Below are 24,494 nucleotides of genomic sequence, written 5' to 3'. Positions count from 1 at the left end.
ACAAACTTGATTACAACTGCTGACATAACTATGCACATCTTATTAGATAGAACACATAATAAATGCTGTATATTGAAAGGCAACTTTTCTCTTAAAGCCCATATCCACCTTGTGATTTTCTCCTCAATTCTTCTGACAACCAGCAATTTTTTTGAGCGACGAGCAAACATTTCTGCGATCTTGCAACATGGGTACAGGCACATGATTAGGCGAATGACCCTTTGCGATGCACACCGATAACAACTGTAATGATCGGTCGGATCTTTAAGATCGCCGATGAGCTTGACGACTCCCGTGCAAAGTGCTGCAGTGGTTTGAACTCTTGTTAGTGCCCGTTGTGTGCTGTCACGTGAGGTTGTGTGTTCCTGTGGGCAGGAAGATGGATCAGGGAGCCTTGCTCATCGGGAAGCGTTGTTGTGAGGTTCCCTGATCCATCATCAGATGAATATTCAGCTTTATACTCTTGCTACACATCAGTGCAATCAACCTGAGGCATTGTCACATGGGTGGCTAGTGTCTGTGCAAATACAGACACAGGGAAGGGTTACTAGGGCAGATTTCAAAATCAGTGCTAGCAACACTGGTGCAAAATGGAGCCGTTCCCTACATCAAAGATTCTGATTGGTCTATCTGAACAACTGCCCAGGGTTGCCAACCCAATTTCTAATTTTTTCTGGACAAAATGGTCAAAAAATCTGGACACCCCAAGGTTTGGATGGACAGGGGGTGGAGTCGGGGGCGGAGTCAGTATCGGGCTTTTTTGGAAACTTCTTGTTAATTTTGGGAGGAGAGAAACATAGCTGAAGCAGGTGATTACTGCATAAAGCTCATGCGAAACAGTCCTACTGAATTGACACAAAATGCTGCCCTGCACTGGTCTGCCACACACACAATGCTGCCCTGCACTGGTCTGCCACACACACAATGCTGCCCTGCAGTGCTCCGCCACACACAATGCTGCCCTGCAGTGATCCGCCACACACAATGCTGCCCTGCAGTGGTCCGCCACACACAATGCTGCCCTGAAGAGGTCTGTCACACACAATGCTGCCCTGCAGTGATCTGCCACACACAATGCTGCCCTGCAGTGGTCTGCCACACACAATGCTGCCCTGCAGTGGTCTGCCACACACAATGCTGCCCTGCAGTGGTCTGCCACACACAATGCTGCCCTGCAGTGGTCTGCCACACACAATGCTGCCCTGCAGTGGTCTGCCACACACAATGCTACCCTGCAGTGGTCTGCCACACACAATGCTACCCTGCAGAGGTCTGCCACACACAATGCTGCCCTGCAGTGGTCCGCCACACACAATGCTGCCCTGCAGTGGTCCCACACACACAATGCTGCCCTGCAGTGGTCCCCCACACACAATGCTGCCCTGCAGTGGTCCCCCACACACAATGCTGCCCTGCAGAGGTCCGCCACACACAATGCTGCCCTGCAGAGGTCCGCCACACACAATGCTGCCCTGCAGTGGTCCGCCACACACAATGCTGCCCTGCAGTGGTCCGCCACACACAATGCTGCCCTGCAGTGGTCTGCCACACACAATGCTACCCTGCAGTGGTCTGCCACACACAATGCTACCCTGCAGAGGTCTGCCACACACAATGCTGTCCTGCAGAGGTCTGTCACACACAATGCTGCCCTGCAGTGGTCCCCCACACACAATGCTGCCCTGCAGTGGTCCCCCACACACAATGCTGCCCTGCAGTGGTCCCCCACACACAATGCTGCCCTGCAGTGGTTCCCCACACACAATGCTGCCCTGCAGTGGTCCCCCACACACAATGCTGCCCTGCAGAGGTCCGCCACACACAATGCTGCCCTGCAGAGGTCCGCCACACACAATGCTGCCCTGCAGTGGTCCGCCACACACAATGCTGCCCTGCAGTGGTCCGCCACACACAATGCTGCCCTGCAGTGGTCCACCACACACAATGCTGCCCTGCAGTGGTCCGCCACACACAATGCTGCCCTGCAGTGGTCCGCCACACACATTGCTGCCCTGCAGTGATCCGCCACACACAATGCTGCCCTGCAGTGGTCCCCCACACAAAATGCTGCCCTGCAGAGGTCCGTCACACACAATGCTGCCCTGCAGTGGTCCGCCAAACACAATGCTGCCCTGCAGTGGTCCGCCACACACAATGCTGCCCTGCAGTGGTCTGCCACACACAATGCTGCCCTGCAGTGGTCTGCCACACACAATGCTGCCCTGCAGTGGTCTGCCACACACAATGCTGCCCTGCAGTGGTCCGCCACACACAGTGCTGCCCCAGGGTAGTGTCACCAGAAGCTACATGCAGTGTCCAGTACACCTGCTTTCAAGTATTAAAGCAAATTTGTGAGTTTGTAAGCCAGCAACAGGGGCAAGAAGTAACAGAGAGGGAGAGACAACTACATGCTGGTGAGAAGGTTCAGCATCATAGATTGGAAGAGACAGCCCCATGAGAGGCAGTGTCACTGAATGGGGAGATGTGGAGATAGAAACACATGGAGAAAATACACAAACACTGTGATTAAAATACACTGGAAAGAGAGAGGGGAGGATAACAGTTAAGAGAGAAATAAGCATACCCAGTGACACAGGCTAGCCAAGTAGATAAATATATGGGGGAATTAACAGCCACACTGAAGGAGGAAGGAAGAGATGGCAGTAAATGCAGAGTTCATACACTTCTCATGGTGGGGGCTGGGGAGTTTCACTCACGGCAGATGAACTTTATCATGTAATTACAGAGTACAGAGAGAGCAGCCTGATTTAGATAACCCCCGAGATATGAAGCAGCAGGAAAGCTGAATGAGGCTGCAGACTGATCTTTCTCCTTTCGGTACTTCTGCTGTACTCTGATTCACATGACACTCTTCTTGGACGGGAGTTGAGGGGGCGGGCTCTCTTGGCTGCTTCTCTCTGGCTCTCTCTCATTGGCTGGTGAGAGGCAGAAGCAGGAGAAAGAGCACTTCTGATTGGAGGGTGGGAGAGAAGAAGGAAAAAAGCCTGGGGCTTCTTACAGAGCTGCCCGGCTTGTTGCCTGCCCTGTAGCTTCGGTGTGCACATGCGCACACCAGTTCCTGGCTCTATACTTTAGACGGACACCTTTTTAAAAGTACGGACAACTACGGACAGGGGAAATTTCCTGTCTGTAGTACGGACTGCCCGTACTTTTACGGACGGTTGGCAACCCTGCAACTGCCCCACTTTTGCTCCAAATTTCTTTGTACTGCTTTTGATCGATGTAGCCCTGAATGAGGGAAAAAACAATTGAATTAAACCCATGATGGGCTAGACTAACCATTAGACTGGTCATGCTGTTCGTTGTCTTTGGGGTCCCTCCCGTTCCTGGTACTGTTCTCCATACATCCTCCTGAAAGTTCCCCCGAGTGGCGGCTAACGATTCTGAACTGCAAGTGAAAGGAAGCACTCATCAACAAGCATTTTCTTTTGCTACAAATGTGCGATTCAAAACTTGTGCATGTGGAATCCTGAATCACTCGTCACCACTGTGGGGAACTTCTGGCAGGCTAGTCAACTATGAAAGGAAAGCGGGTAAAATATGATGTGGACTAGGAACGGGGAACAGGAGTGACCCTGAAGACATCGAGCAGCATCGGGAGGTTGAGGATTAGGTAATTAGGCCCTCCCATTTCCCTGCCTAGGGTACTTTAATTTTAGGGAGGCTTCAGTGGCACAAAGCTTTTTTGAGATGGTAGTTTGCCAGACGTGTCTTTGGTATTATAACACTTTCTCACTTTCATATCCTGCAGCTGTACCAGGAGGTCAAGCTAAGAAGGGAGAAAAATCTAAACGGAGATGAAGGTGACATCCAGGAAAAAATTCTTCGGATTTCACTGCCCATTTCACAGAGTGAACCCATTAGTCTGATGAACATTGACAGGCAAAGTCATCAAAGCAACATGGTCATGAAGGGCGTGGACAAAAACTGTAAAATATTGGTGAACGACCGGCCTCAGTCAAATAAAGAGAATAAAAGTGAGCTCAAATTATCCAATAAAAAGCATGAAGTCTGCAAAACGGAGTCCGAAAAGTGGCTTGCTCAAAGGATGTCCAAAACTGAAAACGACACCTTGAATGATGTAAGTATTGGTTTGACAAGACAATCCGTGTCGTGTGTGACTACAAATAGTAACTGCAGATTAATTCAATGCATCATTTACTTTAGGCACTAAAAGAGATTGCCAGAGTCAGCGAGGAACTGTGTAGATACCAGGAAGAAATAAGAACAAGATCCAACTGCAAGAGGTATATATATGCTGCAAACTGCTATTCATCTCTAATTTTAAAGTGGAACTCCAACCAGGTGCAAAAAATTAATGTGGGGAGAGGAAGAAGTATACTTACCTCCTCTGTGGCAGTGTAACAGCAAACAGGTCCCTCAGTATCTTCATCTAAATGATGAAAAGCAGAATAACGTGCGTAAAGTTTTGCTGAGTAGAGCATACTGCAAGATATTACATGCAATGCATTTTGCTCTATTTCTCGTGCGTAAGACCTTACGCATGTTATTTTGCATACCGCAGTTTAGTGAATTTTCCCCCAAAACTCTAAAGTGCTGTGAGTTGTCACACTGATGTCACAGTTGTCACACAAAAATGGAGCAATCAAGTCCCACCCAAGGATTGGTCCATTTTCAAGCTGCATATATTTGCATAAAAATGCATATACATTTGCATAAACTCAGACGTATTAGCATCTCATTGATCATTTCTACAAAAGATGTAGGAATAATTATCATTTTCTCCACACAAGTTCTTGCATTTGTTTGGAGTTTCACTTTTGAAACTTGCATCTACCTCTATCTCCATCAGAACACACATCTGAGTTTAACTAATACACAATTATAACCTTTTTATAACCTCTAGAGGAGACAAAGACTAAAACTTAATTTTTAATAAGACAGTTTAAAAACATTGGTTGTGCTGATTAATGAACATATATGTTAATTGTGATTAAGTGCTGTGGGCTGGGAGCTAGTGTAGGTAAGTATTACCAGTTCATGCTGCCATGTATATAAATACATCGCCCATACAAACCCTACATGTTTCACCCCTTTAAATGGGGGGCTTTGTCAGGGATACAAGGTGCCTAGTGCTAAAGTGCCAAATCTACAGTACATATAACTTACTTCATCACAATATATGTTGTCTTAAGGGTCAGTTCACAATATGCTGGTGCGGTACCGCATCTGTAGGTCTATTGCAGGACCCACTAGTGTCCTGAAGCGGATGTGAGCTATTCATTGGATGAATGGCAATGCAGTCTAGAAAAGTCATATTTGTTGGGTTTTTCCCTTATTCATCACAACAGATAGAATGGATCCTTTCTGACATCCCATTTGTGTGCCTCATGCGGGGTGTGATGTTGTAAGGATTTTTGATACATAACCCTTGGATCCAAATTTGAACGATTCTCACACTGTAAGGTCTAGGAATATTAGCAGATGTGTGTATTTAGGCCTATTTCCAGAAGTGGATTTATTTCAGAGAACTATTGCAGGGCTTTTCAACTATAGCACACACAATATTTCTCCTGAAACTAGCAGTATAAAGTTAATTTAAGTTGTTGCGTAATCACCTTGGCACTGCAAGAACATTTGAACAAGTAAAGTTTGGGACAGTGCAAGCTATTCAGCTCTACCCACTCAATAGTCTCAGCTTTCTTTCTGGCACAGAGGGCAAATCAGAATTCTTGTGCACACTGCCACACGCATTTCTGTTTTTTTATGAGAATAATTTGGCTTGGAATCATAGCTGTGAAGACAATGCTAAAGTAAACCAGAGTTTAGAGAAGGGAGTACTGCCAGTGTTAAAGTGAACCGAGGGGAAAATAAACTGATGAGATAAACAATTGTATCTATCCTCCTACTACTAAAAATTAACTTATTTTTAGATATCCCATGGTTCTATTTTATGTTTAAACATTTACAAAGTAGATTTATTGCTTTATTGTCCCTGCTCAATGGCAGTCTATTAGGTGTCCCAGAGATAAAATATATGAACTATTTTATCTATACCCTGCCCTCAGAAGCTCTTCTCTGCAGGAAAAAGTTTTATGACTGTATTTTTTTTTATCAGTGTGGGTTACATTATAATCCAATAAGGGTCCAATAAGACAGAAGCTGTTATTTGCATGCCTGAAGTTTAGCTTTTTCAGGCACAAAAGAGAAAATAAATACAGTCTAGTCATTTGTGTGCTTGGCACTGTACATACACCTGTTTATCTCATCATTATGTTACATACCACCTCGGTACACTTGTATGTTTCTGAGAAAATGTCATGTAAAATGTAAGTTCCTGGGAAAAAAAGCAAACCAACTTTAACAGGTTTGGGACCGGCTGTAGTTAAAACTTTGCCAAACTTCTCGCTGCCTAAGCCTGATGCGGCATAGTGTTAACGCTGCCCCATCCCGGGCATGAGATGCAACAGCTCCCCACCATATTGGTTTTAAACTATAATAGGGATTACATTTAAGCTCCTGTGAGGGACACAGTGACATAACTATGTACTCTATAAAGTGCTGTGAAAGATGCTGGACCTGCTTGAAGACAATAATAATATGAGAAAAAATACGTTCACATGGCAATTTATAATGTTGACTCTTTTTCTGAAATTTTTCAAGCAATTGTGATTTTAATACAAAATTATATTTTTCTAAAGTAAAAAATAAAACGCAAGCATCTGAATTCAACAGATTTTAAAATTGTTTGAAGCTTATATTTAAAGGACAGGTGTACTTGTAAAGAGATTTTCATGTTGATTGGAATCAACACCGCAGTGTACAGGGAACCTGAGGTGAGGGGGATATGGAGGCTGACATATATTTTTCATTTTAACCACTTCAGCACTGAGGGGTTTTTCTCCTTATGGAACAGAGACATTTTCACCTTTCAGCACTCCTTCCATTCATTTGCCAATAGCTTTATCACTACTTATAACAGCAAAATGATCTGTTTCTTGTTTTTTTTCCACCACCAATTAGGCTTTCTTTGGTTGGTAGGTTTTGCTAAGAATTATTTTATTCTAAATGAATTTCAATGGGAATAATAAGGAAAGAATAATAATTATTTTTTTTATTAACTATGAGAGAGTGGGTGAAGTAAGGGGTTAATTTTAATGGGGGATTTATATATTATTATGTAATTTAATGTATTAGGGTGTAATTTTACTATTTGGCCACTAAATGTCCCCCCACCAGTTTATTCCTGTGTACTGTGAACAATACACAGGAAGTCTAACTTGTGTACTTTCACTTTTATTTTATAAATAACGGCATTTCATTGATGCCGGTGATCATTGATCACAGGCACTTTTATCTGTGAATGGGAACTGATCAGTGTACTACTACACTGCCGTAGGGGAGGTTGTGGACGTGTGAATCCGCGTGTGCAGTGCATTAGAACTAGAATATGAATATCTATGCCCCTTTGCGGGAACTGAAGTCCTGCAGGGCGTAGATATACCGCCCCAGGGCGGGATAAGTGGTTAAACAATGCAGATTTCCTGGCTGTCCTGCTGTTCTCCTGTCACTAATATGCATGCAGATCAGGTGTTTTGACTTATCACAATGACTGCATGATTATTTCAGATTTGTGTCCAAAGGGCCTTTCATACCAGCTGCGTTCCGTTTGGTTTTTGAAAAGGCTTGTGATTTTCCAAATGCAAGTACAGTAAAGTTACAATTGGAATCATGGGAAAGCATTCATAATGAATGCATTTCCAATTTTCTAAAAAAAAAGAATTTGTAGTGCCATTGCTTCAGAGGTTCCATCTCTTGAAGTATGGTGGAGTCACCGTCTTTCTGGTGGAAACTGTGGCTGCTTACAGCTCTTCCTAATCAAGAGCTGGCATGCCACTCAGCCCCTCCTATAGCCAGAAGGGTAGTGGTTCTCATCATCTGCAAACAAGAATTGGACTGTCACCAAGGGACAGAATGTTTCCTTCTAGTTATTGAGCCACATTTTAAATCAGTATCTTATGTGAGAAGAGGCAGGGGCTAATTTACTAATAATTCAAGCAAGACAAGAACCGTATGGAACTGAGCTCTTGACATATTTGTTATCCTTTCCTAATTATCTGAAATGAATTGTATGTTTACATGTTAAACCTTTACTGTAGATGAAGCAGTGCTCTTACAAATTGGCCTGAAACACACCCAAATGTATCCCAGTAAGATTTCTTATCCAGATGTTTAACTTTTTAAGTCCACCTATAAGAGCAATACATCTAGGAACATTAATACTGTTGGAGCTGTATCATATTCAAAAGCTGTTCATAAAATGCATTTAAGAAATCTTTTTGGACTGATATCAGTAATCACATTTTCCTAGTTATGTTTTAACCTTGTGCTTTTGCTTGACAGAACATTAGCTTAGACACAAAGTAGTTTGAGAAAGAGGCCTTTGTTAAATAAAAATCATTTTAGTCATATAAAACTGATGTGTTGTTCACACGATTTGGCAGTTTGCAGGCCTCAGCAAGCTATGGTTAGCAATGACCTTAAAGTGGACTGAAATCTTGCACAGGACAGAAGGAAATGATAGAAAAAGCACCCTGTGTGTATTCAGAGAGTTTAGCCTGTCTAATCTCCCCTCATCTGTGACTAATCACAACTGTAATGTGATTTCTCAGCTGTGTCAGCTGGCTGCCTCAGCTGAGCAGCTAATTTGTAAACACAGGAGGTTAACCCTATGTCTGCTTCCATAAAAGCAGAAAGTAGACTCACTGCAGATTTATTGCAAAATTTGTGCAATCAGCTGTAACAAAGAAATGGTTTTCTTTAAAGGTTATTATGCTGTTGCTTATCTTTTAGAGAAGAGAGGAAGTTCTGAGTTCACAATACAGGTCGGTCTAACAGCCGTTTCGCAAGTCACACTTGCTTCCTCAGAGAAAGCAAGTGTGACTTGCGAAACGGCCTGTATTGTGCATGTGTTCGTTTTGATGGGGATGAAATAAAACGTGGAAACTGTTGAAACATCATTGGTGCATGGATTCTGCTTTTCTATTGTTGCTATTGGAATTCCCTGTCCGGAGGCGCAGTGTTGTATCCACAGGAACCCCATCTGTGGCTGCCAATTAGCATCTAGTGCCGATCAACTCTTTTCTACTCATTAAAGGAATTGTGCTGAACACTTACTGATCTTGCATGCAGCCTTTGGTTATCTTCAACATTTTTATGCATCTTTTAATTAGTTTAAAGAGACTCTGTAACAAAATGTTCAGCCTTATTTCTTACTACCCTATAAGTTCCTATACCTGTTCTAATGTGGTTTGTCTTACTACAGCCTTTCCTAGTTGCACAGTGGCTGTATTATCTCTGTTATATAATCTAATCTTCTTTCCTTTGTCGGCTGAGGCAGGAATGTGCTGCTCTGCTGTGATAGGATAGAAGTTATACACACCCTCTCCAAGCCCCCTGCAGGCTCTGTATGAGTCACAGACTGAGCTTCTCTGAGCCTGTCACATGCTGGTTAGCAGCCATGTCTTTTGTTTGTAAACACTGCCTAAAACTGGCAATTACAAGCCAGGATCTCAGCAGGGAGTGGCAGAAACAGCAAAGGGGGGCCCAGGAGAACATAATGAATAGAATGGTATGTTTTTTATTGTAAGAATTTTAGAGTACAGATTCTCTTTAAGCCTCCAATTCTTTTGCAAACAAAATTCACTGGCCTGAATCCAACCCCTCAGTACAGTACATAATAAATAACACTGCACACACCGTACACATCACATTGGGATTGGCTGGTTTGTTAACCTTTGTGTTTGCAATACAGGTAGTCCCCATTCCCCAACTTACGAAACACGCAACTTGCCGATATGAACAGACTCCAAAGGTGATATTTGATTCTATGGGAGCAAGTAAAAAAATCCAAGACACCTTGTAGTTTTTTCTTTTGATTTAAAAAACAAAAACAAAAAGTGTTCTTAAACCAGTAAAGTGACATATTGCTGCGGTACACTGAGGGCACAGGAGGAGAGAGGTGCCACAGTATGGGGAGGGGGCAGAGGTGGCACAGAGGGGGACACTGGAGGCACAAGGCGGCATAGAGAAGGTAAAGGGGACAGAGATGGCACAGTGTTGGACAAATTCAGGTTAGGAACAAACCTACTGTCCCTATCTTGTTTGTTAACCTGTACTTGCTTGCATGTTCACCGTTCGGCCTACAAGGATGGGGTTGAGCAGTGCCGAGCTGTGCATGGGAGAGTTAGAACTGGTGAATGAGTAGTGCAATACACACAAAAGGCTGTGGTGGAGGTGTGGGGGAAATCATTAGGGGTTAGGTAGGACCAGTGAATGGGGGGGAGGTAAATAATGCCATAGCACATAACAGCCAAGGTACATAAAACAGCAAATTGTACTAGAGGTGCACTACAAAATCAGCTCTAAACCATAATGCACAACCACAACTTTTTGTATCAAGATACATTGCAAGGTTACCTTACCACCATATCATTTTGCAAAAGTCACTGTTTGCAGCTAATAAGCCTCTTGCATATCCACATTTCCTTAGAAATTGCTTTGTCATTTGTTCTTATATGAATAGCATTAGCATCAAAAACCTTCACTACAATGACCAAAGCTATATAATCTCCTAATTATATGAAAAACAAAAAGAAGCAAGCCCAAATATATGCGACTTTACACTCTATTAATGCTCATGTGTAAGTACTTCGATATGTGGGACTCAACATGTACGCTCCTAGCAATGCACAACATGATCTATGTTGTAACAACAACATTTAGCACTCTGCTTCCCATTTTCAGGTTCATTTTTAGGAAATGTCTATAATGCTGGTCCTCTGGGTATCATATTTCTACCTGTATGTCACAGTATAGAAGTATGCACATCAAATGTTTAGACTCTTCTGACCTGCTTACTTATTCCCATTGAATTACTGATAGTTTTACAATTACATAACGTGCTTTATAGCCAGACAACTAGATATTTCAAAAGAAGTTGAGTAGTTGCAGCCTCAATGTTTCTTTGATGCCAATTTCTTCTCCAAAATAACCAAAGGTCTGCTTTACACAGAGTGTTCTTACTACATATTGTAGAAAAGCTGCTTATATGAGTATCAGCAGCCAGTATCCAGTATTTGTAGATGAGTAACCTGTGATTATACCATTTCGGAGAAATTACTAATCAGTCAGCGTCTACCTTGTGGAGTGAAGATCCTGTCTGTTCTCAACTCAGGGTTTCTAGTAGCTGTAGCTATTTCAATTTGTGATTCTCCGCAGATATACAACGGTTATTAAGCTTTTTCCCACTGCAGAATCTAGCATTGGTTGGTTGGTTTTAAACAATGTCTTCTCTCTCAAAAGCTTTATTTTTAGGCTACCTTTACAGCAGGACGTTGCGTTTTGATGCGACGTTAAAGTCGCAATGCAAACTAACTAAGCAACGCCCCAAAAACTCACAACGCAACTTAATTCTCCGTTATCGTCGCATACAGTAGAGCATACAGGCAATGAAAAGTATGCTTCCAAGTCATTACTGAGCATGTGCAAACAGACCAATGCAGTTAATAACGTGTATAACGCACAGCATGCAGCACTTTCTAATAATGCTACACGTTACACACAAACGCAACGTGTGCACTGTGAATGTTGCACAGACTTAGTATTGCTGTGCGTTAGTCCACGTTCAAACATTTTCTAACATGCGACTTTAACGTTGCACTGTGAAAGAGGCCTTAAAGTTATATCAGAAGATTTTACTTATAACATTGCTGTATCTGAAACAATGAATGCTATAGCTAACATATTTTCCCTTTTCTTATGTCCAGGACTGTACCAGATCCAGGGGAGGGGGATTCCAAGAACAAACCGCATATAAAAGCTGACAGGAAGCCCGTGAATTGCCCTAGAATGTCAAGACTCAAGCAATATGATAATGTGAACAGTGTAAAATCTAAATCATTGGAAGCTTTCTCACCCAGCCTGGCTTATACGTCAAGCGCAACTATAACACCGTTAGTATCTCAAGACCCAGACTTATCACCATGGAAATTATCATTGGACATACCAAGCTCTAAACCTCCTGATATGAATAAGAAATCCACTGCCAATCTAATCCAAAATTCTTTACGCGTTGAGGATCAAGTTTCCGACTTTAGTCTGAGTAACCATAATGATGATCTGTTCCATGCTCAGTGGCTGTGTGACCTAGGAGAGCTTGAAGATGGAGAGTTGACAGACACTTTGTTTAACAACTTAAATGCTAACAGCTTAACTCCAGAAATGAATAAGCAAAATATCTCATTGTCAGAAGACGAGCTTTTCTGTTCCATTAATTTACACCCTGATTTGACGCTAGAACATTCCACAGCGGGTTCTGGGTATAGGTATTTTAATACAATAAAGAATGGCAAATTAGCAGCCAAGATTGATGAGTTTAACAGGACTGTGTTTAAGGCTGGCAAGGGAAATTCTGTGTTAGATGACTTATTAGATGTAGTACCAGCCATAGAAGAAAAGCCATCAAGTGTTTTGAAGAGTGAATGTCCAAGTAGTGAGAAAGCTAGCGTCCCTCTCATAATATCAGAGACCAGTGATCAAGCTTGTGCTAGTGGCAGTTTTCATAATTCTATCAAAACTACAAAACCCACAGCGCCACTAAGCCATGCATTTCCCCCTCAAAATACCAGCAGCTTCCACAATGTCTTACAAGAACACAACTGGAAAAGATTCAACTTGTCAGGGCGGCCACGGTCCGCAGATTCTAGGTCCAACTACGGAGTTGTCGAAAAGCTTTTAAAAAGCTACGAGACCAAAAATGTTGCTTCCTACAGCGGTACTAAGCAGTTTCACAGCAAATGGACACAGTCGGACTTCCTGTTGGCTAATAATTCTAACACACTGAGCCATTGCTTGGAAAGGCTTCATCTCGAACACAAAGCACACGTTTCACAGAATGACATCCAGTGGCAGCCACGAATGGATGCTGCGAGTCTCAAGCTACCCGAGGTAAAAATATGACTGTCCCATCTACGTATATTGTTATGCTATGTCAGTGACACAACCTCCAGGATATTCAGTATACGAGGGTTTACGTCAGCGTCAGAAGAAATGGATCTCAGTCCCACACTAATAAATTCCAGAGCTATTTTTAATGCATAGCAATGCTAAACCTTCATGTTTCACAGTGAAAAGCATGCATTTTAAAATAGAAAGTATACTTTGAGTCTGAGTGTGCCTGAGACTGAAGGAAACTGCTGCAGCCCTTACATTTGGAGTATAAACACTGAGGGCTCCTGGTGTTTCCTAGTGCTTATCTAAAACAAATACAGCCTCATGAAAGCTCAAAAGCTGAAATGCTTACTCTTATTTATCTCTAAGCCAATAAATTAAATGGTATCATCCTAAATCAAAACTTCTTGCTAAAGTAAATGCTACACTTTGCAGAACTTGGCTATCCCAGCATCTGCTGGTACATTATGATTACAACTTTACAGTCTTATATATACATTCACAATAATTTATGGGAATCATATAGACACTCATTGCGTTGCATGCAGTGAAGAATGGAGTCAATCTGGCGGTAATGTTTGGCGGTAATGAGCTGCCTGCACTGTGAACATTACATGGGATTACATTGCAGTGTGACGTGTTACAATGCTTCCGGAATGTGGCACCGCTATTCCCCACTGCCAATGTAGCCTAAGGCCTCTTTTACACAATATGTTGAAAAACAGATGCGTTTTAACTTTCCGTAGCAGTGCATTGTGGAAAAAGCTTTCAGTAAAAAACATGTATAATGTGAATTGAGCTATTAGGAAACATGGACATTACTTTGAAAATCTGCAACTGATATAGTGTAAAAGGACACTTAGGGTGGCCACACACCATACAATTAAAAGATCCAATTTTACACCAATTCAATAAATAGAATCGGTAGTCCCAAAAAATCGAAACCTTTTATTTGTTTTTCGATCGAGAAATCCAATTGAATTTCCCAGAGTTTTTTTTCGATTTTTTTGAGATTGGACATTTTGGAAAATTCAGACCAATGTTATCAAGAATTGTATAGTGTGTGATGGATTGTGAAATTATATTCAACCAGAAAAAAATAGTATGTAACTATTCAGTACATACCAAACTCAATTCACTTTTTTCACTTGATTTTTCTTACCAACCAATTTTTTCGGATTTTTTGATCCTTTATCCTGAAATTGAAACAATCTCGAACATATGTGAGTGGTACCTTCGAATATTCTGATTGAAACTTCTGATCAATTGGAAAATTGGATCGAAATGCTCAAATGAAATCAAAATAAAAAAATTGTATGATGTGTGGCCACACACCATACAATTAAAAGATCACATTTTTCGCCAATTCAATAATTACGATCAGTTGTCCCGATAAATCAAGCGCTTTTCTTTGTTTTCAATTGATAAATCCGATTGGATTTCCCTTCTTTTTTTCCGATTTTTGGAGATTGGACATATTGGATATTTCAGACCAACTTTATCAAGAATTGTATGGTGTGTGATAGATTGTCAATTACTTGATGTACAGTTCCAATCAATTTTTTTCTGAGCTTTGAATTATTTTATTCATGTTGGGGGAACAATTGAACATAGGGGTGTGGTACATTGGTCAGATTTTTGAATTGTTACAATCAGAAAAATTGATTGCTATTCTTGAATTGCACAGATATTTAAAAAATTGTATGGTGTGTGGCCACCTTAAGGCTCAATCACCACGGATCCGTTCTGTGCAGAGTGGAGTGACAGGTATTGTATGGAGCAGACAGAAATTATATATACGGTATATATAAAAGTTGTGTTGGCTAAGGTGCATTAGTCTCACACTGCTCATCTTGTTATGCTTTCCGTCAGCCCTCTTCTCCCTCCGCATAGCAATACAACGCAGGGCTAGCCTGGGGGCTAGCAAACTATCTGAGGGATTGAGTCCTGATTCCTGCCTGGTGAAAGCCCTCCTACGTGTATAAGAGTCTTTAGACTTTCTCCTTGCTTGTTGATCTGGCTGGATGTTTCGGCTTAGTTCAACCACTTTTTTAGGCCATTTTGTTATAAACATGGGTGCTTTCTTTCACTAAACATTTGCATGTGACTGTGAATTGGGACTAGGAAAGAGCAGTATGTAGCCTAGAGACAAACTTAGGGTCAATTAATAATAATCAGTGCTGGGTTTCTAACCTGGCCAAAATTAATTAGATGACAGTTATCAGCTACACTTGAAATTTTAACTGAATCCAACAAAAACCATTTGAATTAAGCAAGTGTCATGTAATGGTTTTTGTTACCTAAATGGAAAAGTCCACATTATGTAGCTGTTAAAGTCAAGACAAAACTTTTTACCATGTAGGCTGGTTTGAACCTCTGTAATGTTTTTATTATTGTCTGTTTCCCCTTCGGAAAATTATGCCTTTAGTTGCCATCCCTATGACAACAGACACTAGCATAGAAAAGAGGAGGATTCCAACATTTTATGTTTGTCCGGGTAACAGGAGATGGAAATACATTTCTAGTGGGGACCACCTGCTCTGTGACAGCTGCCAGACTTGGAAATTCCTCCACCCTTGGGTAGATCTCCTCTAACAATTAGTTTTATATGTGGGCTAAAAAGTTGGAAGAAAACAGATACAAATAAAACTCTTGCAGTCTTTCTAACTATTCTTCACTTCTTAAAAAATACACCATGTTAAGTTGGTTGTTAACTTAATTTGCAGGGTAGGTGCTGGACAACATTGGATGCAGGGGTTCTCATGTGCACTAATCAATTCTCCTTTCACTGCAGAAAAACGACTGTCTTAAAGGTTTAAGTCTAAAGGGTAGTGCAGTGGGCTTACATTCAGAACCGCTGGTGTATATCAATTCCTGCCATGCACTGATGAGGGCCAAAAGACCAAATAAAAGCTATCTGCCTGTTGGGTTGATGTGGCTCTGTAAAATTAGAAGCTATAGGCTTGCTATACACCAGAGATTCTGGATGTAAGCCTGGCTTCAGGGGCATAAGGAGATCATTTGCATATTCAGTAGTGATGCATTGTGGGAAACCACAGTTGCTCACTTAACTACTTGAGGACCGCAGTGTTAAACTCCCCTAAAGACAGGCCATTTTTCATTATATTGCCCACTGCAGCTTTAAAGTGAACCTTAAGCCAGAAAAAAAAAATGAGTTTTACTCACCTGGGGCTTCACTCAGCCCCCTGCAGCAGTCCTGTGCCCTCGCAGTCACTCACTAATCCTCTGGTCCCCCGCTGCCAGCTAGTTTCGTTTTTGCCGACAGGCCCGTCAGGACTGGCCACGCGTAGCTTTCTCCGCATTCCCGACTGTAATTAGCGCTATTGCGGCCAGCAACGCGTACAAAAATACGCGTTGCCACATATCTATGCGTGCGTAATGCGGCAACGCGTATTTTTGTACGCGTTGCGGTCCGCAATAGCACTAATTGCAGTCGGGAATGCGTAAAAACCTACGCGTGGCCAGTCCTGACGGGCCTGTCGGCAAAAATGAAACTAGCTGGCAGCGGGGGACCAGAGGATTAGTGGTTGGCCGCGAGGGCACAGGACTGCTGCAGGGGGCTGGTAGAAGCCCCAGGTGAGTAAAACTCATTTTTTTTCCTGGCTTAAGTGTCTCTTTAAGGCCAAGCTTCAGGGCTACATGACACAGCACACAAGTGATTCCCCCCCCCCCCCCCCCCCCCCTCTGTTGGTGGGGTCTGATCGCCCCCCCAGATGTTTGTTTGTTTATTTTGTAAATTTTTTAAATAAAAAAAAGGGTTGTTTTTTTATTATTGTAAACCCCCCTCCCTCCCTCCCCCTGCCAGCCAATCCCCATGATCAGCTGTCATAGGCTTCAGGCTGCTGTAGATCGCAGCGCTGTACGGGTAATTAGACAGCGGTTTCACCGTTTAACAGTCCCCAGAGCGGAGAGTGAAGGCGGAGCTCCGCTTCGCCCACCAAGCAGTAGATGCGCGCGCAGCCTGCGTGCGATCTCCTGCAAAACAGAGCCCCAGGACTTTACGCCGATCGGCGTTAGGCGGTCCTGGGGCTGCCGCCGCGGCCACGCCCATCAGCGTGATGCGGTCGGCTAGTAGTTAAAGCTGAATTATTGCTATCACCTTCTGTTTTAAGAAGGCAAACTATACTGAGCATTGCTTTTAGTAGGAGGGCTTTTAAGTCTCTTTTAGTCCCTATACTTTCCTAGTGGGAGAAAAAGGGAATTAAATAGGGGCCATGTACTCCATACAAAAAAAGGTTTAATTAAAAACAATGAGATTTCCTCTAAAGACAAAGAACAAAAAGTTGTTAATGTTTGCTGAGCTTGATGGATATCTTTCTTCAACCAAACTATGTAACACAGTTACCACTGCAATCCAAAAATAGAAGCCCTGGCTAAAGCATATTTAAAGAAACACACCAAACTGACAGGTTTTGGAGTAGTCTATCTCCTTGTGGGGGATTCTCAAGGTTTTCTTTGAATTTAAAAGCATTTCCTGATTTTAACTGCTTAATTTTTTCACTGGAGTGGTCCTTAAAGTCTTCAGCTGAGGCTTCCTATTGATCCCTAGGGAATTATTCCTGCTGAAAAGTCTCATTGGTCAGCTTGAAAGAGTGGGGAGCCCTGGCAGCATGTTCAAAGATGGTTTTAAACACCACCACATTACTACGTGCACAGAAAAAACATCTTTAAGGCCTTGTTCACATCTAAGATCAAAATGACGGCAGCGATTTTCTATTTTTTTAGCGTTTTTCCCCCCTCGTGGCGCTCCACAGCACGCTAAGATTTTTGCAAAGCACTTTTGTAAGCGATTTTGCAGAGCAATTCCGTTTTGTCACCTCCTGACATCAGTCAGGAAGTGAACTCCTTGACCCGGAAAAGAATAAATACAATGTATTTATTCTTAAAGGGAAGGTCCAAGCAAAAAAAAAAAATGAGATTTACTTACCTGGGGCTTCTACCAGCCCCATGTGGCCATCCTGTGCCCTTGTAGTCACTCACTGCTGCTCCAGTCCCCCGCTGGCAGCTTTCTGACCTCGGAGGTCAGGGCCAAATTGCGTACATTTTTACACATTCCCGCTAGTGCAGGAACATTAACACATACATTTTTACGCGTTAGTGGTGAAACACGTAAATTTTTGTTCCTGCACTAGCTGGAATGCGTAAAAATGTATGCAATGTGGCCCTGACCTCCGAGGTCAGAAAGCTGCCAGCGGGGGACTGGAGCAGCAGTGAGTGACTACAAGGGCACAGGATGGCTACATGGGGCTGGTAGAAGCCCCAGGTAAGTGAATCTCATTTTTTTATTTTGCTTGAACCTTCCCTTTAAAAACATGAACGTGATCGCCGCAAAAATTGATTGTTTCTATACCTTCCATTAGAGCGGTATTAGAGCAAAATCGCCACAAAAATGGTACAGACGAAGCGCACTGAAATGAACCTTCTCATAGAGAATCATTGCACAAGCGTTTTGTGGGCGATTTTTGAAAATCGCCTGCGCTTGAAAAAAGGCTGAAAAGGCCCTAGATGTGAACAAGTAGCCCTGGAAAAAGCATGTTTAAATATCTACATTGGACACAAATATGGGTATATTACATTTCACTTGTACTAACACTTCATGAATGTTTTGTGTTGTAGATGTTTGTGACAAAATCATCAGATGGAAAAGGGTTTTCTCGCCCTGCAAGGCCAGCAAATCAGCGTCCACCGTCAAGATGGGCTTCAGCAAAATCTCCCCCCTTGTCTCCTCCTGTGAGAAGAGCAACACATTAACATCTTCTCCAGCAGAATTGGAAAGCTTGACGAAAAACCATGAAGCTGGTTCTCAATTATGTACTGACTTCCAAAACTGTACAGCAGTAAAAACTGTTAACAAATAAACAAAAGGCACAAGTGCAGGAAGATGGCGACACACCTGTAAGAAAAAGAAAAAACAAACATTACTGAATGGCACTTTGCTTGATGTGAAATATAGTGGGTAAAGGATAACAGTGTATCTGAAAGGCAGCTAATGATGGTCTAGAAATGCAAGTTCATCATCTAAGAAGCTCTTAAAATATAAATGCATTATATTTCCTTTTCACATGTTAAATGAACAGTTACTCAAGACAAGTAAAATACAAATCCTTGCATAAGCCAATGCAAAGATCACTGATGTGTAGCAACCAGAAGCAGACAGTCAGAAATCATATTTTAAAACACTTCAGTAGATGGAACAACTACATATGAGGCCTGATGCACGAAAGGTAATTTTGCTTTTGTTCATTGCTATGGTGACTTGTTACCATAGCAATATGCACATTACCCAGGTAACACATGTGGTGCTAATAGGGCAACAGGCGGTGCTCCCCTGGTGTTGGGACTGATAAAATGGCTGTGCACTGCCTGCCTTTCATGCATCATGCCCAAAGTTTCTTAAAGCGGATCTGAGATGAAAAACTAACTATAACAAGTAACTTGTCTATATATCTTATCTAAAGTTTAGAATATGGTTATTTCTTCCTGTGATACAATGACAGCAGCCGTGTTGTTTGTAAACATTTTTATTCAGCACAAGTTTAAGACATCGCATTTCATGGGTACTTGCCACTTTCCTCAGGTCAGTTCAACAACAACAAAAGTGCCTGTGTTGAAGCTGTTAAAAACATGAGCCCCTCTATCAATAGTGGTTGAGATTAAGCCTGAGATTTCAGTTAGAGTTACTGGGGAAAAGGAGAAAAAGGATAATGCTAAAGAATAGTTTGTTACTTTTATATTTTGAAAATGGGAAAGTTATGGCTAAGAACAGGGCTGGGGTCCAGGTTTAGGTTAGGCTGTTGAGGGAAAAGGAACGTTTTGGGCATCTAATGGAACCAGAGAAATAGACATTAGGAGATGTTATCTTTGCTGATGTTTCACTCTGAAATGAACAGGCACCCAGTCTATCAGTGTCCATTTATAATAAAATGTATTAAATAATGAAACCGCCTAACCTCTGGCTTCCCAGAACTCTCAACTAATGTGCAGCCTTTTCCATGACTGGGATATAAATCAAATAAACAAACCATACAGAAGAAATATATATTTTAAACATCAGCTGTACTAGAACCTTTATAACACATTCCTGCTAAACAGAGGCTGAACAGATGACTATGACATATTAATGAGGTGTGCATTTTTAAACATAGCTGTGTCAAAAGTAATGTTCCTTTAACATGTGCTGTTGGAACTCATATTTATTTAATGAGAATTTTAGAATATTGCCTTTTTTTAAAGGGTTAGTCCATCCACAATGAATTCATGGGATTATTTTGTGTCAGGAAATCCTCATTAGTTTCTTACCTCTCTTGTATAATTTGTTTATAGATCCCTTTACTGTGGTAATGTCTGTTTATGTTGCTGACTGCATAGGAGCAAGTTGTTAGTTATTTCCTTTCTTGTTGCTATGTTCCCTGCAATATAAAACAAATTCAAGATGTTTTAAAATTAAGACAGGTGTTCTGATGTGATGATCACTGCAGGAGACATCTCGCAGCCAAGTGCAGCAGTAGACATAAAAAATCACTGGATGAGCTGGGCAAATAATGGCTCGTGGGCCGTAACTGACCTGCATGCACTGTAAATCCGTTCCACTGCTAGGTGACCGGATTCCTCTCCCTCCCTACAGAGTCGTCGTTATGACGTGCCAGCGTATGACATGCTGGCAGCCAGCCTGTAATATACTGACACATCCTGACAGCATGTCACGTGATGCCCTGTTGCCATGGAGATGCAATGCTGGATCAGGTGAGTGGTAACCCACGCTTATCACCCGCTCGCGACTTTGCATGGAGGGAGGAGAGAAACTATTTTAGGGATGTGGTCCGCAGCATGTGGCCCGGGCCATGTAAACTTTGCCCAGGCTTGGTCTAGTGTCCTCAAAAAGCTAGAAAACTCAATTTGATGGACTGGCCTTTTAAACTACTTTATACTAGCCTTCAGTGTTTTATGACTAGCAGAAACATATTTCTGTACATTTTTATATTACTTTATTGTTCTATAGGGGTGGTTCTTATTGGGTAAATTGAAGTAAACATTTGTACAGTTCCATTTTGTTAAATCTTTTCAGCAGTTGTAAATGTCATATGCATGTCACATGACCATCTTGCATGTTTCAAAGTATGCCATGTACTAAGTTCTAACATTGCAGGGGCAATGACTACATATATACTGCAGGCCATACACTTCTTATGAATCTTAGCTTTCTTTCTTTGTCAAATAAAAATTCAATATATCTAATATACTTGCCACTTTCTTCTATTAACCTGCTAATGATGCTTTTTACTGTATACATCTGAAGAAACAATCTCATTAACATATACATTGGCTTCAGTCAAAGGCATGTTTCTCAGTTAATATGTATTATATGGTATCTTCTTGGTTTTCATGGAAGTTTATTGAATTCCATTGTGGATTTAACTGAGTTTCTTCTCAGTAGATGTCAGGAACCTAATCTACTTAACTTGATGGATCCTGTATGACTTTAATCAGAGGCCTATTGGTACTGTTGCTCTTAACTACTCAATGATGTTTAGTCATCCGGGAAACACATGGATTTAGAATGAAATCTACTGTAGTTTGCCAGAGTAGTTAAGTTTGTTATACTGCTTATTTTATAACATGGCTTTCTATGGTGCAGAGCCATTCCAAACGTTTATTATTTCTGTTGCATAGGACCATTCAGTGTTACTTGCCAAACTGTAGCGTCACAGTAGTCCTAATTCTATTGTCTGATCCATTTTTCCAGTGAAATAGAGGATGTAATAAATACAGGATGTTTTTTTTTGTTATGTTTATTTTGGAGTGTCTGTAAACTGTAGATGGGAGAGAGGTCTGACACGTGTTACTGCCATCAATACCCCGTTAGCATGATCTTTGTATCTTTTAGCCAATGGGTAAACGTTGTTGATTGATATATTAGGAGTACAGCTCTAAGCGTAGCCTGGATTTTGGCATCAGCTTGTGTACATAAATATTGCATCGGTAGCTCCAAGACATATGATAGCTGTGGAGCCAGTGATCCTACACTATGCACCTACAAATATGTTTTCATCATCTCCAGTTACTGACCATAAATTACATCCATGCTTTGATTAAGTTAACATCGTGCTGTGCTCTGATGGAGTGTATTTCTAAAATGCTGATGGTGTAAGAGGCATTGTTGTAAGTCAGGTGGTGTAAATTTCCTTCAATAATTAAAGAAAGAACTGAGTGGCCGTTTATGTTTGTGGATAATTCCCTTTTTGTATTAAAGATCACAGCTCATTTTTGTGTAGGAAGCTGAAGACATTTTTACTCTCTAGCTTCAAAGTAGATAAAGGAACAAAGCCAAGGAAGAGAGATGCTCCACACTGCGTAAGAGCTAGTTCTTGGTGCGTTTTCTTTTTAGCTCACAAGTCAGTGACATGTCTAACATTTTCCTCCTCCGTGTGTGAGATCTATCTCAGTTCTCATGCAGAATAGGGTTTCTTTATCATTTACAAAATAATGATATCACTATGTTGTCTCCAGATGCAACTAAGACCGCTTGGCATATTAACGTTTTTTTATGTTTGGTCCAGAGTGAGTATTTGATGTTCAAACTACACTGCATTATCCATTTAATCTATTTATTAATTTTATGTAAAATAGGGGTGGTCAGATTTGAAAACCACCAAGCTTTGGTGCCTTTAATTCTCTGTGATCTGCATTGAGTTTTATATGGCTGTATGAATAAAGTGTTCTCTGAAACAATAAATATATTAATGTTTGCAGACACCTAAGAATGTTCTTTTGCTTTTTATGTGACCTTTTGCATTGCTATTCAAGCCATTGTATTACCTATTCTGTGGTCTTGGCAGAAAACACACAGTCAGCAGTGAAAATCAGGCTCATACTTATACATACAGTAAAGTTTGGGTCGCCATTGTCCCAAATTTTCAGGGCCACAATCATGAACTTCATTTAATTAACATGCGTGCAATGCAAACATTATAGTTTAAAGAGAACCTGTACTGAGTAAAATTATTCAAAATAAACACATGAGGTAACTTCAAATGAACATTACATAGTTACCTTGCCATCAGTTCCTCTCAGAAGCTCACCATTTTCTTCTGACAATAATCCCTTCCAGTTCTGACAACATTTTGTCAGAACTGAAATATATCGGTTGCTGTCAGTTATATATCAGTTGCTCTCAGTTACAGCTGAGAGGAGAACTGATGTGTCCATGTTTCCCTATGGCTCAAGTGGGCGATGTTACAGTTTAACTGTGTGCTGACCAAGAAGCTGTTATGGGGTAATGGCCATTTTCAAAATGGAGGACGGAGAATTCCATTGATCACAGTGGACAAACAGGACACAGGAGAGGAGAAAGAGATTGATGAATAGACTACACAGCAGGTAAGTATGACTTGTGTATGGTTATTTTGACTTTTAATTTTCAGTACAGGTTTTCTTTAAGTACTGTATGTCTGTTTTATTTTCATGCTGTTATAATACTGATTTGAAAATGGCAAACTTATTGATGCCTGCATCAGAATGGATACCACCATGATGATAAGGGCTCCTTGCGACACATATCCTCATGGAATATTACAAGTCTGTCTTTTCACAACATATATTTAAACTGTGCCTGCTGTGCAAGTCTGACTCGGAGCCCTGTCTTCCTCACAGAGATGAACCTGTCATTGCATCACTAGCATGAGATCCAATGCACAATTTCCCTGATTTAGAAGATTTGTACTGTGTGGAGGTTTTTATGAGTTTTTTTTCTTCAACTTCTAGAGTCACTCTGGTGTGGACCAATCATGATTGTTCATTTTTAAAATCTCTAAGGATTGTGTAGAGAAATTCTGTGTGACTTCCAGCAGCCAATCATAGGCCGGGGGAATTCCCCAGCCTATAACTACATCACTCTAGTGCTAAGTGGAGGTATTCCTTAGGTTATCTGAATTTGCAGAGTGGGCAGGACAGTCAGAGTCATTTTAACAAAGTATGTATCACTCTATTTGTCGGTTCTCAGTAAGCACTAAGTTCAGCATTCCTTAGGGCCAAGATTGGGTCAAGTATGTTCAGTCTGTGACCCTCGTGCTGTAAAGAAGTGAGGGAAAAAAATTCACAATAAACAGAATACAATTGACCCCCCATCCCAGTGCAAAATATGCTCATTGCATATGCAATAAGAATATACAGTAGTTCTGACTTAATCATAGCTGCATGTAAGGGTCCTTAAATAATAGCACATTATTTTTTTTGTAATAATGTGTGTTATAAATTTATATTCACAAAGCTAGGTTTTAGTTTTTGATTTCCTGCACCAACTGTCTTGTGCGGCCCCTCCTTCTATATGCAGCCTGCACTGCCTTCCTTCATGTAGTGCCGCCCCAGCTTTCCATATACAGTACAGAAAATTCAGTCTTCCTGGTGCAGCCACGCCGCTCCACCTACATGATGTGCAGCCATGCTTTGCTGCCTTAAGTGGAAACCCCTATTTCCCTTGTATC

General features: G+C 41.5%; 1 protein-coding gene across 2 annotated transcripts in view; it reads left to right on the top strand.

Moving 5' to 3' along the window:
* The window catches only part of KIAA0408 (KIAA0408 ortholog), a 40,831-nt gene extending 18,056 nt beyond the window's left edge, over positions 1-22,775 (top strand). For both annotated transcript variants that reach the window (XM_068231503.1, XM_068231502.1), the window contains exons 4-7: positions 3,773-4,102; positions 4,189-4,268; positions 11,811-12,990; positions 18,631-22,775. In XM_068231503.1, the coding sequence (XP_068087604.1) occupies positions 3,773-4,102; positions 4,189-4,268; positions 11,811-12,990; positions 18,631-18,765 (1,725 nt within the window). In that variant the 3' untranslated portion in view covers positions 18,766-22,775. The remainder of the gene's footprint in view (positions 1-3,772; positions 4,103-4,188; positions 4,269-11,810; positions 12,991-18,630) is intronic.
* Positions 22,776-24,494: the final 1,719 nt, after the last annotated feature.

The sequence above is a fragment of the Hyperolius riggenbachi genome, chromosome 4 (genome assembly GCF_040937935.1).
Source record: "Hyperolius riggenbachi isolate aHypRig1 chromosome 4, aHypRig1.pri, whole genome shotgun sequence".
Classification (NCBI taxonomy): domain Eukaryota; kingdom Metazoa; phylum Chordata; class Amphibia; order Anura; family Hyperoliidae; genus Hyperolius; species Hyperolius riggenbachi.
This window is presented reverse-complemented; position numbering and strand designations above follow the sequence as displayed.